General features: G+C 35.4%; 1 protein-coding gene across 17 annotated transcripts in view; it reads left to right on the forward strand.

Annotated features, from left to right (window-relative positions):
* ROBO2 (roundabout guidance receptor 2) overlaps window positions 1–12,622 on the forward strand; it is a 597,843-nt gene that overhangs the window by 412,154 nt on the left and 173,067 nt on the right. For all 17 annotated transcript variants that reach the window (XM_053903196.1, XM_053903192.1, XM_053903191.1 and 14 more), the window contains exons 3-4: window positions 5,022–5,179; window positions 8,041–8,161. In XM_053903196.1, coding sequence (XP_053759171.1) covers window positions 5,022–5,179; window positions 8,041–8,161 — 279 coding nt within the window. The remainder of the gene's footprint in view (window positions 1–5,021; window positions 5,180–8,040; window positions 8,162–12,622) is intronic.

The following is a 12,622-nucleotide window of genomic DNA, read 5'->3' on the forward strand; positions in this document are numbered from 1 at the left end:
GTATTCTGTCTCTTAAATCCACCCAGCTTAAACTGTTCTTCCTAAACAACATTTTAAAATCAAGTTAAAGTATTTTGGTTTGTTTAATGTGATAAGGAAAAGACTACGACACACCTCTTGAAGAGGAGTTCATCGATTCAACCTATCAAGAACACTCGATGAGCTCTTCTGATGCCCTGCAAGATGGGAGCCTATTGGAGGCTTACCTAGTCCAGTGTGAGAATAGAAGGAAAAACTTTTCAGATGACTAAGTCAGAGGCTGACCCTGAAGGAACGGTATACGTTTGAAGGGAGGAACAGGAAAAAGTAAGGAAACAAAGGGCTATCTGGGGGAGATTTTCAACCCAACAGACCACCATATGCTAATGTACATTGATAATTAGACGTTCCTCTGTATGTTTTCTACCGAGAAGTCTTGAGCCACACAGCTGTGACAGTTTCTGGGCACATACAGAGAGAAACCCTGCTGGCAAAGAAACCTTGTTATCAGTATTGCTCTGAGCTGCTATCAGTTTCTACTGCTGCTAACAATGCTTTTAATTATAATTTCTTTTTAGATTACCTTTCTCATGATCAATTTAGTTTGTTGCGGGTGATGTTTTTTATCCAATGGTGTGTATGAACACTTTCATCAGTAATTTCTCTAGGCTCTGTATTTCTAATAACTACTTAGAAGCATGCATACATTGTAATTCAGAAATACATCTTTTGGTCTCTTAATTATGTAGCCTCATCTCATTGTCATTGCTAGTTTATCTTAATAAACTAAGATGGAAATGCCTGAGTCATGATTTGCTTTGTCTATGTTGACAAAATATAAAATAAAAATGTAAAAAAAATATACAAAATATAAAATACTTTATAAAACATATAAAGATATAAAATATATGTCTTTAAAATTCTTGACAGCTGTTGATTTAGGACAGAAGGGAGAGGACCTGGTGAGTAAAAGAAGGTGGTATGAGGAAACAGGAGCCAAAGATATAAGCTGTAAAGGCACAACTAGATCTAAAATTCTTTCAGGCCATTATATTAGTTGCCTATTTTTGTGCAACAAACTACAAGACTCAGTGACTTAAAATAACATACATTTATTCTCCATCTGTGGATCAGGAACCCAGATATGAGTTATCTTAGTTGTCTGCTCTAAGGATCTCTCACAAAGCTGCAGTGAGGTGTTGGTTAGGGCTGTGTTATCATGTGAAAGCTGGATTGAGGAAGCTTGTTGGACTGAAAGCCTCAGTTCCTTGCTTGCTGTTGCCTAGAAGCTGCCTTTAGATTGTTGTCAAATGGACCTCTTCTTTGAGCAAAAAGGTATCGTACATGATCAAGGAATTCGATGAAGGAAGAAAGGGAGTGACAGAGAAAAGAGCTAGAGAGAAAGAAAGATGAAAGTTATCATCACTTATAACCCAGTATTGGAGATGACATTCCATAAGTTTACAATAACCTATTCATTAAAGGCAAGTCACTAGGTCCAGCCCACAGAACAGGCAAGGGGATTACACATGAAAATAAATGCCAGGAGGGAGGGATATTAAAGAAAAAGCCCACCACAGGCATTATCATGTCATGCTTGTTTCGTATTTCTTCACCATTTTATAGGACAGTGCCAAGTCCCTTGTTGTGTTTATTATGTTCCTGGAGAATTGAATTAATTTGTTGCAAATCTTTATGTCATGACTAAGAACTATATTTTATCAAACACACAGTAATTCAAAACTTTCTGATCTTCCAGAATAACTTCCTAAGTCACAGTGCATGTCAATGTAAAAAGAATGCAAATCTAACCCAGATTATGAGTAGCTGGGTGTACTCTCATTTATGGTTTTCAGCTCATATACAGAAATGAATATTTGGGTTCTAGCCAATTAGAACCCCCCCAAGAGTCCCGGGGATTTGAACCTTTGTATCTAAATTTAGCTCCACAAAGTATCAAAACTGTACCTGTTTGTATCTTTTTTTTTTTCTTTAAAGCATAATTTATCACTATCCACTAAGCTTTTGTCATGGTAACCAGATTTTTTTCTCAGTTAATCAGGTTTATTTACTTTATTTTGTTTCACTCTACATAAAGAACTGTTTGGAGCTTTAGTTATTACACATATTGCTGTGTGCCCTTGCTTTGGCTTATTTGTCAAGCCACATCAAAAATGTAGCCCTCAATTCTTTCTACAATAGGGGCTTAAAGAGAAAAAAATATAGAGTTAATTTGGATTTGCTTTGCTTTCCTACATTTACAAGACCATTTTACTTCCTTTCACCTCACATGCATGAATTCTTTACTGCAAAGAACACTTTCTTTTCTTTATCACCTGCAATAAAGTGTAGGGCAAAATCCAAGACAGAAATGAATAACTAGCATAAAAATTGGAAATAATAAATATTATTTTATTTTGTCAATATTAATGAATGGATATCAAAACCTCGGAAACATGTAAGCAAATATCAGAACATACTTAACCTTTGGTACGGTTTGAGAAGAGTAAAAATGACTTCACTTTTCCCTAAGAGTAAGTTTTCTACATTCTGTGCTAGGACCTGGTGTAAAGGATGTGTTTCTCTTGAATGTTTTATTGAGACAGAGAAGAAACACATTTTATTACCCCAAAGATTTAAGGTAAAAGAAATGGTATCATTAAGCAAAAAATGAATTAACTGGATGCTCCAAAAACCCCAAAGAGCATTTTACAAGTTGAAGAGGGTACAGTACCAATTACACTATTATCTCACCCTACTCTCTGGGTGAATAGCCTGAAAGCCTAAAATTACAGTTGATGTTAGATTTCTTGGCTTCATTTGCAAATTGGAGTCATTTTCTTTTTGTGAACGCCATAAACACATGTTACATTGTTTAAGAGTAGCAGTCCTTAGTTTGTTATGATATTTTTCTCCTTTTTGTCCTCCATGTCAAAGGACCTTTTTTTTTTCCTTTCTTAATTTGGCTTGTTACAAATTGATGTAACACTGTGTTTCTGAATGATTTGCAATGGCCTTAAGTACCATCTGAGCAGAGGCTTTTTGGCGTGTCATTTGTTAGGGGACCAGTTCTAGACAAGGTCCTTCAACTGGCCAGATGTGTCATTTTGGAACAGATTGAGGGCCTGCCAAAACACCATTTGTTGCCAGTACTGGATATTGTAGGGGTGCTCACCACTCTGTTACCATATTTTTGCATGTCTTAACATTGCATAAATAGGCAGCTGTTCTGTATTTAGAATATAAATGAGTCACCAGCTTGCTTTCCCAGGAGGATTTACCTGCAAAAGGAAACCACGGTGTTAACCCCTTCCCATCCCCCTGCCTGAATGTCACATTAAATGCACTCTTCTCTCAGCCCATTCAGAAGCAAATCCTATGCATATAAATCACACCTCTCTTGCCAGCGAGACAAGAGAACCAAAAATGTGCAGTTCACCATGCTAAAATGGAACACATTTCCTTAGCAGCAAAGGCAGTAAATTAATCAGCTTATAAGCTGAGAGTGAGCAATTTGTGCTGAATTCTTTCTTACTGTTCCTTCAATAAGGAGACAAGTTTCTCTAATCTCTAAAAGGGCCATGACTTCATTAAGATGGAAAACCGTGTTAAAGGATGTGTCGCAAGAGAAAAGAGAAGAAAAGCCCTAAAAGTCACTCAGTTGTCTCTCTGGAGCTATTTTCAGGCCAGGGAATTTTTATTTATTTGTAGAATGACAATTAACCTAGAGACTTTGCCCAAAAAGGAGCAGAGTGCTGAAGTGGGTCTCATTATAGCACACCAAAGGCAGTTGGTTTGACCTAATCCACGTTTGTAACAGATGATTTACATAACAGACTAGCAGAATCTACCTAATTTTGATTTCAAATAGCTTAACCAATATATATATATATATATATATATATATATATATATATATATATATATTTGCATAGATATAATGCACTGTATGTGCATATGTTTGTTTTGTGTGTGTGTGTGTGTTGCCTTTAGATATACTTAGGAAACAATGTTGTCATTGTTGGCATATAAAATAATAGGAAAGTCAAGGCAGCTAGACAAAGCAAAGGCTGTTGAGGTATATGCTATATTCCTGGTCTGAACTACTTTTTTGAATGTTTATCCTAAAATAGACATGGCCCTTATTTGCTAAAGAAACCCAGCATCCTGCAATCTGATAGGGCCAAGTCATTTCTCCAGGCTTTTCATCCTGCCAGCAGAAGAAATGCACGCACAGATAGATAGGTGACATTTGGAGAGCCAGGCATGCCAGATTTTCGGAGGTTACAATGGAGGTCCAACCTGCTGTTCTCCTAATGAAAGGAGGGGAAATTCAGACTGGCCAAACTGCTATAAGGGATATCTCTGCTCTGAATGTCACGCTGCCCAGATGTCGCTTGGCAGGTGGAGAAGCAGAGAGAATGAAAATGTAGCCCTGTGTATGTGGGTGCTAGTGCGTTGCAGGGTGAACAATGAGTCTATCTTCTGAAGTGTAATGAAAACAGTGTGGATCTTGTCCATATTCATGTCATGAGAAAAGCCATTCTCAAAAAGTCCTCACTCCACTTCCCCTCCCAGACTGACATACATACGTGCTCACAGACCATGTGCACATGACCTGTTTCGGGCTTTTAAGTCTAACTTGATAATTTAGGTGTTTATTTTAATGCATTTGTATACATATGTGTATATATGTTTTTTCTTTATAGAAAATAGGATCATACTGCATAAAAAATTTTGTACCTTGAATATTTAATCTCAAAACTATATCACAAGTATTTCTTTTCTTATTTTCCTTAGGCTTTTCTTATTTTTTAAATTAGATTTATAGCAAAGGTACATGATTACATAGTCAGCCATTTCCCTGTTGAACATTTAGGTTGACTCTAGAATATTTTAAAATGGACATGGCTATGTTCTCAGTAAATATTCAACGTTTATTAAAATGAAGTAAGTAAGATTTGAAGTTACTTTTTGCAAGAGAAAGCTAAAGTTGCTGTCATTGAATTTTCTTTCAAAAACATTGAATTATTTTTCTTCAGTGTTACGAGATGACTTCCGGCAAAATCCCACAGATGTTGTAGTGGCAGCTGGAGAGCCCGCAATCCTGGAGTGCCAACCTCCCAGGGGACATCCAGAACCCACCATCTACTGGAAAAAAGACAAAGTTCGAATTGATGACAAGGAAGAAAGAATAAGTGTGAGTTAAATTAAAATTAATTCCTACAGAGATTGAATATCAAGTCTTAAAATGGATCATTGTATTTTTTGTTATTGTTAATAAAATTGTAGAATAGCATTGAATGCTGATTACCATTTAGACTGCATTGAAAGGACTGAAAAGGAGTAACCCAAACAAAAAAAAACTTTAGGATGAGTCTTCAAAGAGACAAAAATTAAACAACTCAGGTATAGATGATATAGTAATAATTGCACCCATCTGAATATGTAGATATGTCTTTGCAGTACAATATTGATGACTTAGGTTTTTTAACATCTCAAATACATACATCATTGCACTACAATATTGATGACTTGGTTTATTTTAATATCTCAAATACATTTATTGCTCATGCTGTACACTAATGATAAAGGGTAGATGATGGCTGTGAGCCATATTACCTAGAACATTTCTTTTTACACCATTTTCAAAATTATAAGAGAAAATGAATTTGAGGTGATAGGTACTTCAAGCACCTTTTCCAATTTTTCAATGTTTATAACTAAAATTTTATACATGAACTTATTTAAAAGTTTAGGAGGTATGAAATAAAATCAAAGTAAACATGACTTTTATGGTTCTGCAGTTTGGCTCTTGCAGAAAAATAGTCTGCTTTCAAGGGAAATTGGTGATTAGGTTCATCACAATTAATATTCAAAACAAAACACCCAGAACATTGTAAAGAGGTAGAAAAGGGGAAAGACATGCAATTATTTTATGGTTTTGTGGAATCCACTCAACTTTTGTTTATGACACTTATGGGAACCAGTCCACTGAAACAGTAGAAATGCCTCAAACTTCTGAGGTTATTCCTAATACAATGTTTATATTTAATACAATTATTGAGAATAAATATACTTTATTTAAAATAATGTCCATTTCTCTGAGCAAATGTGACATTTCTGTCAAAAATCCATACAGTCTAGATGTCTATTTAAAAATATCTTGTAAATGAGGATTTTTTTTTTACATGCACACTATGGTTACACCATAAAACAGAACTGGACAGGCCATATAGGGGATCACAATATATATTCCTATGATTCTGGCTTGAACTCTTGACAGCATGAGGATCTGCATAACTGGGGGCACTTTGGCTCTCAATGGTCTGTGTTTGGGTACCAAACATGAAAATGTGTTCCTGGTGACAGAGTTAAATCAATGTGGAAGGGTTTCTAGTTCATGTTTGCATCATTTACCTTTCCCTTTGTACAAACCACCACAAAATACAGAGACTTATAATAACCATTTTATTTAGACTGTTCTGTGGGTAAGATGACAATTCTTCATTCTGGGCCAGATTGGCTGATCTTTGCTAGGTTTTTTTCATGCTTCTGTGGCTTGTTTAAAAGATGTGCTGGCAGCCAGATGATCTAGGATAACCTTACTCACATGTCTGGCAATTGACTTACACCCAGTTGGGCATCTTCGTTCTTGTCTTGGCCTATAATTTTCCAGCAGGCCTGCTCAGACTGGTTCCCATAGTGGTCTCAAGATTCCAGCTGCAGCAAGGAAACATAAGTCTCAATGTGCTAGCACTTTCCTTCTATTGAAACATTTCTTTAGTTTCATCTGTCAAATCAAGTAATTTTGCCAAACTCAGCTTCAGGGGGAGGAGGAGTGGCCTCCATGGACATTTTTATAACTTATAGTTTATTATACTCCACTGTACCTAATTAAGAACAGGTTGATGGTCTTTTTGTCCAATGGAAAAACAAAGTTGAAAGTCCTTTTTTTGTGACATGACAAGTTTTAGAGCCTGAAATATCTCTGATGAAAACATGCCTATGTGGATTTTGTTTGCCTAGGAGATAAAAATTGCCAGAGGAAACCAGCATGTTCTTACCTCATATCTCTTTAAGAACACTCAGCCATTGTGATGTTAAGATCATTGAATTATATAAATACAAAGAAACAAAATTGGAAAAGAAGCTATGAGTTGCTGATACACTTACTAAAAACCTAATTCTGCTTCAATATCCTCTTTAACAAATAGACATTTTAACATTTTCATTGGTTTATTCAGTCAATAAATGTGTCTCATTTAGGAAACATTTAGGGAACACATTTTAGAAGCCAATGATTTGTACCAACTCATACTCATTATTAAAAAATGTATTTATTTTTATCCCCCCCCGCCCTCTTCTTCAAAAATTATTTCATAAATACAGCTAAGGCAAGACATAAATAGTTAATGCTAACAACTGAAATGTAAGCTCCATGAAAGCAGAGGTTTTTATTATTTGGTTTCCTACTGAACCTCAAGTGCCTAGAACACTGCGGAACCCATAGAGGTACTCGGTAAATGCTTGTTGAATCACTCTGGGTCCGTTGGATTCCATTATATTACCAAAAGCAGGTATTTAGTACTTCTTTCTGGTAACAAATTATCAATAGCAATTCATTCAACCTACTTCAGAGTGAAGATTAACCATTAAGATTTAAGAAGCACTCACAAGACTCAAAATAGGACCAGATGAGAGAAAGAATGAAACACATTTTCTAGAAAGGGAATATGGAGGTTAATCCTAAAGGAGAATTTAAGAGAAGAAAAGACACATGCCAAAATACTGAGAAAGTTTTCTGTCTTAGACACTGAGTTATTTCCTTGAGGGAAAAAAAATGTTGTGCTTAAATATTCAAAATGATTTATTAGTCACCTTCCCTTTGCTGTTTATTTTCCTTTCCATTTCCTCCCTCCCTTTCTTCCTTCCTTCCTTTCTCTCTCTCTTTTTTCTCCTTTCTTTCCTTCTTTCTCTTTCTCTTCTTTCCTTCTTTCTCTTCTTTCTTTCTTTCTTTCTTTCTTTCTTTCTTTCTTTCTTTTTTTTAATTTTTAACAGATTCGTGGTGGAAAACTGATGATCTCCAACACGAGGAAAAGCGATGCAGGGATGTATACCTGTGTTGGCACCAATATGGTGGGAGAAAGAGACAGTGATCCAGCAGAACTGACTGTCTTCGGTAAAGCTCTCTTTTAAATTATAAATTGCTATTTATATATACTTTTCCTTAGATTGTAAATATGTTTTAATACTAAACATCAGGACATAGAAGGACAGTTGCTTATGACTTATGGTGAGTAGTGAAGGACTGATTTGTCTTGGTTTCTGGTTCTATCCGTCAGATGAAATCTGTGATATGAAGAAAAATAGAACTTTTGAAACAATAATTCATTTACTTTATTCATATATATTTATAGGATTTTCCCTTTCATCAGAATGTAAAAAAAATTCATCTTTCTCAAATTCTGTTTGAGATATTATATCCATCTAAAGTTTATCTACTGTGATGTATTTTTAAGTATCTTTTATGGGTAAGACACTGGGTAAGTTTTGTTTTTTTGTTTTTTTGTTTTTTGTTTTTTGTTTTTTTTTTTTTTTTTTAGTGTAGTGCAAATACATTTCACTTGTCTTCTGCTTTAAAAATTTCAAATTTAGATATTTGCAGTTTTAGCTTACGATAAAAAAAAAAACTAGCCAGCTACACACACACACACACACACATATAAATATATACAATCAAAATTAGGAAAAAAACAAACCAACCATAAACTCTCTTACTAATGCAGGCAGGCTGGGTCCAAGAACCCAGGAGAGAGTCCCAGAGGACCATCCAAAAGGATCCTTGGCTTCACACAGGGTAGAAATCAAATGTGAGCCAGAGTAAGTGAAAATAGCATTTATTGAATAGTATACATGACAGAGAATAGCAGACAGAGTGGGAGACTCTGAAGGAAAGAAGAATGAATTTTGTTTGTTGCTTGAGACTAGCGGTTTATATTCAAAAGGGTCTAAAGGTCCAGGAATCCAGGGTAGGGTCCAATCAAAGGCAAGTGTCAGGTGAACAATAGGTGTTACTCCATAAATCACAGAAGGGGTGGTATTAATGCCAGTGTCAGCTGAAGTTTGTTTGAAGCTAATGTCCTGGAATGTGTTTGGGATCTGGCTTTTCTTAGGTGTTAACAGGTGTTTGGGCCCTAAGACAAAACTCAGAGAAGGATTAACTTTCTTGCTTCCCCCTTGAAGTGGGAACAGAGCTTCCTTGGCTTACTCAGAGGCAAAATATGGAGCATGAGTACATGGGGCCCAGCAGAAAAACAGCAGAGATGGAGCCTTTGTAAATGGAATGCCATCAGCTTCCCTACCTCATTGCTATGATATTCATGTTTCTTCAGATTTCAGAACCAAGGGACTCTTTAGCAGAGTAATAGAATTCATAGGTTAAAACTTGATTAGATCTGTATCAGAGAAATTGTGGACAAAGCATTAGGAAAGAGAAAATTGGGTAGAATAAAGATGCCACAGTCAACAAAAAAGGAAAATGCTATAGGGCAGCTGTGAAAAATTGAAAAAGAAATAAAATTACAGAAAATTGGGGAAAGTAGGGATCCTAAAGATATTGGAAAATGAAATATTCCTTCAGAAGTCACTGAAATCCCACTTAAGTCTGTGTATGGATATTTGTCTATACGTATACATATGTATACATGTATATACACACACACATGTATATGTATGTATGCATGTGTGTGTATATCTATCTGTAGCTTAAAAATATTTGACTATTAAAAAAAAATATTTGACTATTGTTGATATTGTGTGATTTTTTTTTTAAACATAGGAGATAAGTGTGATTTTTAAGTTATTTTTCGTGCCAGCAAAATAATCTTCTGGTTTAATGAATTAGAGTAAGATCTTACTGCTGGTCATTATAACATGTTTGAGCGAAGCATCAGAATTCTGCATACATTCCAAAAGAAACTGCTTTTGTAGTTTGAGATGTGCCATCCCATGGTGTTATGGGAGCGCCCCAAAGCAAAATAGCCATGTTATGATTTCCATTACATTTAAAGCATTAAGGTGTGCTTTATGAATGTGTACCTGAGAACAGGCCTCTCTTTTCAATCACGCTGAGTACCGAGTAATCTCTGGTAATACTCCGTATGGATACTAAGCAGCTTGAAGTCCCAAATGACCAAACCGGGAGAAAGTCCATAATTCATTAAAGGAATTGAATAGTAAAAATAAAATTGCTCAAAGTATGCATGTAAATTTCTGTCCCGCAGAGCTCAGGCAAGTATCAGTTTGCCCTTCAATTTCATGCAGTCAGCTATAAGAGTCTCAAAATGTGCTTCACTCCATAATGAATAAAATACAGTTTTTTCCTGGTAAGATATGAAATTAGTGGTCACTGAACATTAGCATTGAAAACCCACACGTACAGCTGTTCTATTTAAAGAAGCACTCATTACTATTTTTCTGTAACTGCCACAAGCTTTGGAAGAGAAAAATGTTGCATTCCAAAAGTACATACTGCCTTCAAAAGGAAATTGAAAGGGTTTAATGTCATTACCAAAGCAATTAGACTTACCAAAATGTGACTGTGTTATGAAATATTTACCTCATGTTCCCTAAAGACATGATGGGAAATATAGGAGGTCCTTAGACATGTCAGGAGTTACAGGGGAACTTCTAAATTATTTTGAAAATAGCCATAAAGCAAAGAGATTGGATTTGTCTAGGGGCAGTACCTCTGGAAGAATTGATTTAAGAAACTAAGAACATTTATCTGATGGTGTAAACTAGTCAGAACTGACCTGGGGGTTATAAGTACAGTATTAAGTTGAAGGAAAAACTAAAATTCCATTATTGATAAGAAAACATCATCTGAACCCAGAAATAAAACATAACAGTAGTGATTGTCCAAATCAAGGATGTGACAAGGATTGCCTGAGAGAGGTACTTTGTTCAGTTCTTAGAGAAAATAACCAGTGTCCTATGTATAATGGGGAATTCTTTATTTTATTTGGGTGCTTTTGTATCCATACACATTTTCTAATAAACCTCTTTATATTTCATCATTGTTAGATATTATTATTTCTGACCTAGGGTTTATAAAAGTATAACTGGGTACATTTTTCCCCTCCCCGCTCTCAATTTTATTTTCATGTAGCAGAAATTCTGCTTAAAAAGAAAAAAAAAAAATTGGCTACTGTGACCACTCTGTAGCTACAGAAGATTTTAAATGTTCTTTGCAACTCGATCTTTACTTTAAGGTATGTTATACCCAGGGGCACCTGGGTGGCTCAGTCGGTTAAGCACCCAACTTCGGCCCAGGTCATTGATCTTGCAGTCCGTGGGTTCAAGCCCCGCATCAGGCTCTGTGCTGACAGCTCAGAGCCTGGAGCCTGCTTCAGATTCTGTGCCTCCCTCTCTCTCTGCCCCTCCCCCACTCACACTCTGTCTCTCTCTGTCTCTCAAAAAATGAATAAATGTTTAAAAAAAATTTAAGCATGTTATACACAAAAAGTAATTGATGGTGTTAATTGCTCAAAACGTATAATTCTAATTCACTTGTAAATGGCAAGAAAAACAGTGAAAGGAATAACAGGTCTTTGGTATCCAACAGCCATCCACAAGTATTTTGATTCTTTAGTGTGTGGGCTTGGACTTGGAAGTTGTTTAGTTTGAACATTTCAGTTTATCTTGTAAAAATCTGCTATTTAGACAAAGACATGATCAGTGTAAATTTTCAAAATGTTACTATTCCATACTCCACGAATCATTTATTCTATTTGTTTTTCTTTAATAGATGTTGGTCATAAATAACAGCTTAGTTAAGTGGACAGTACCAAATATAAAATTAAGAAGTAGGCATCAAAGCGTAAATGGACACTAAAATCTATGGCACAGTCTAGATGCCTTCAAAAAGAATACTCCCTAGCACTTTATGTATATCAATTAAGTTCTAAAGATCCTGCTGTCAGAGAAACTAGAATTGAATTTCTAATTATGGGTAGGTTTGGGATATCTTTTATCCAAAATTTCACTGTCACTTAAAAATGACATAAATTTTTCCAAATGATTTTTAAATGCTTATCAAAGTAATCCATGAAAATACATTTTATGTTACACTACTAATAGACAATAGAAATATTACCAAACTTATAATGAAATACAAAAATAACTAGCCCCACCCCTCCTTCCAATACACACTCGCACAAACACACACACGCACACACATACACACACACAGTCCTCATCTTTGAACTTAACTACAAGCCTGTTTTATCTTTTCTTCTGGGATTTTTTTCTATATTTCTAAATATATCCTTATTCTGCAGTTTTATACATTATTTTGGCTTCCTATTTGGAAGATGATGATTTGACCCATTTATATCCCCTTCTCTACCTTCTCACCTCTACTTCCCCTTCTTTCTTTCCTTCAGTAGATAGACTTTAGAAACATGGGTTGTATTAAGATTCCGAATTTGAGTGATTAGAACCATGTAAATATGGACTGTGAGCAAATGTTACACTATTATGATGGCATTTCTTTTCTGGCACTTATTTGTTCTTCAAATTAACAACAAAGCCATTTTTTTCCTTTTAGTTATGTTTGTCTACCCCTGTCATGAACTCT

The sequence above is a fragment of the Panthera pardus genome, unplaced genomic scaffold (genome assembly GCF_024362965.1).
Source record: "Panthera pardus isolate Hobbes unplaced genomic scaffold, ASM2436296v1 HiC_scaffold_16, whole genome shotgun sequence".
Classification (NCBI taxonomy): domain Eukaryota; kingdom Metazoa; phylum Chordata; class Mammalia; order Carnivora; family Felidae; genus Panthera; species Panthera pardus.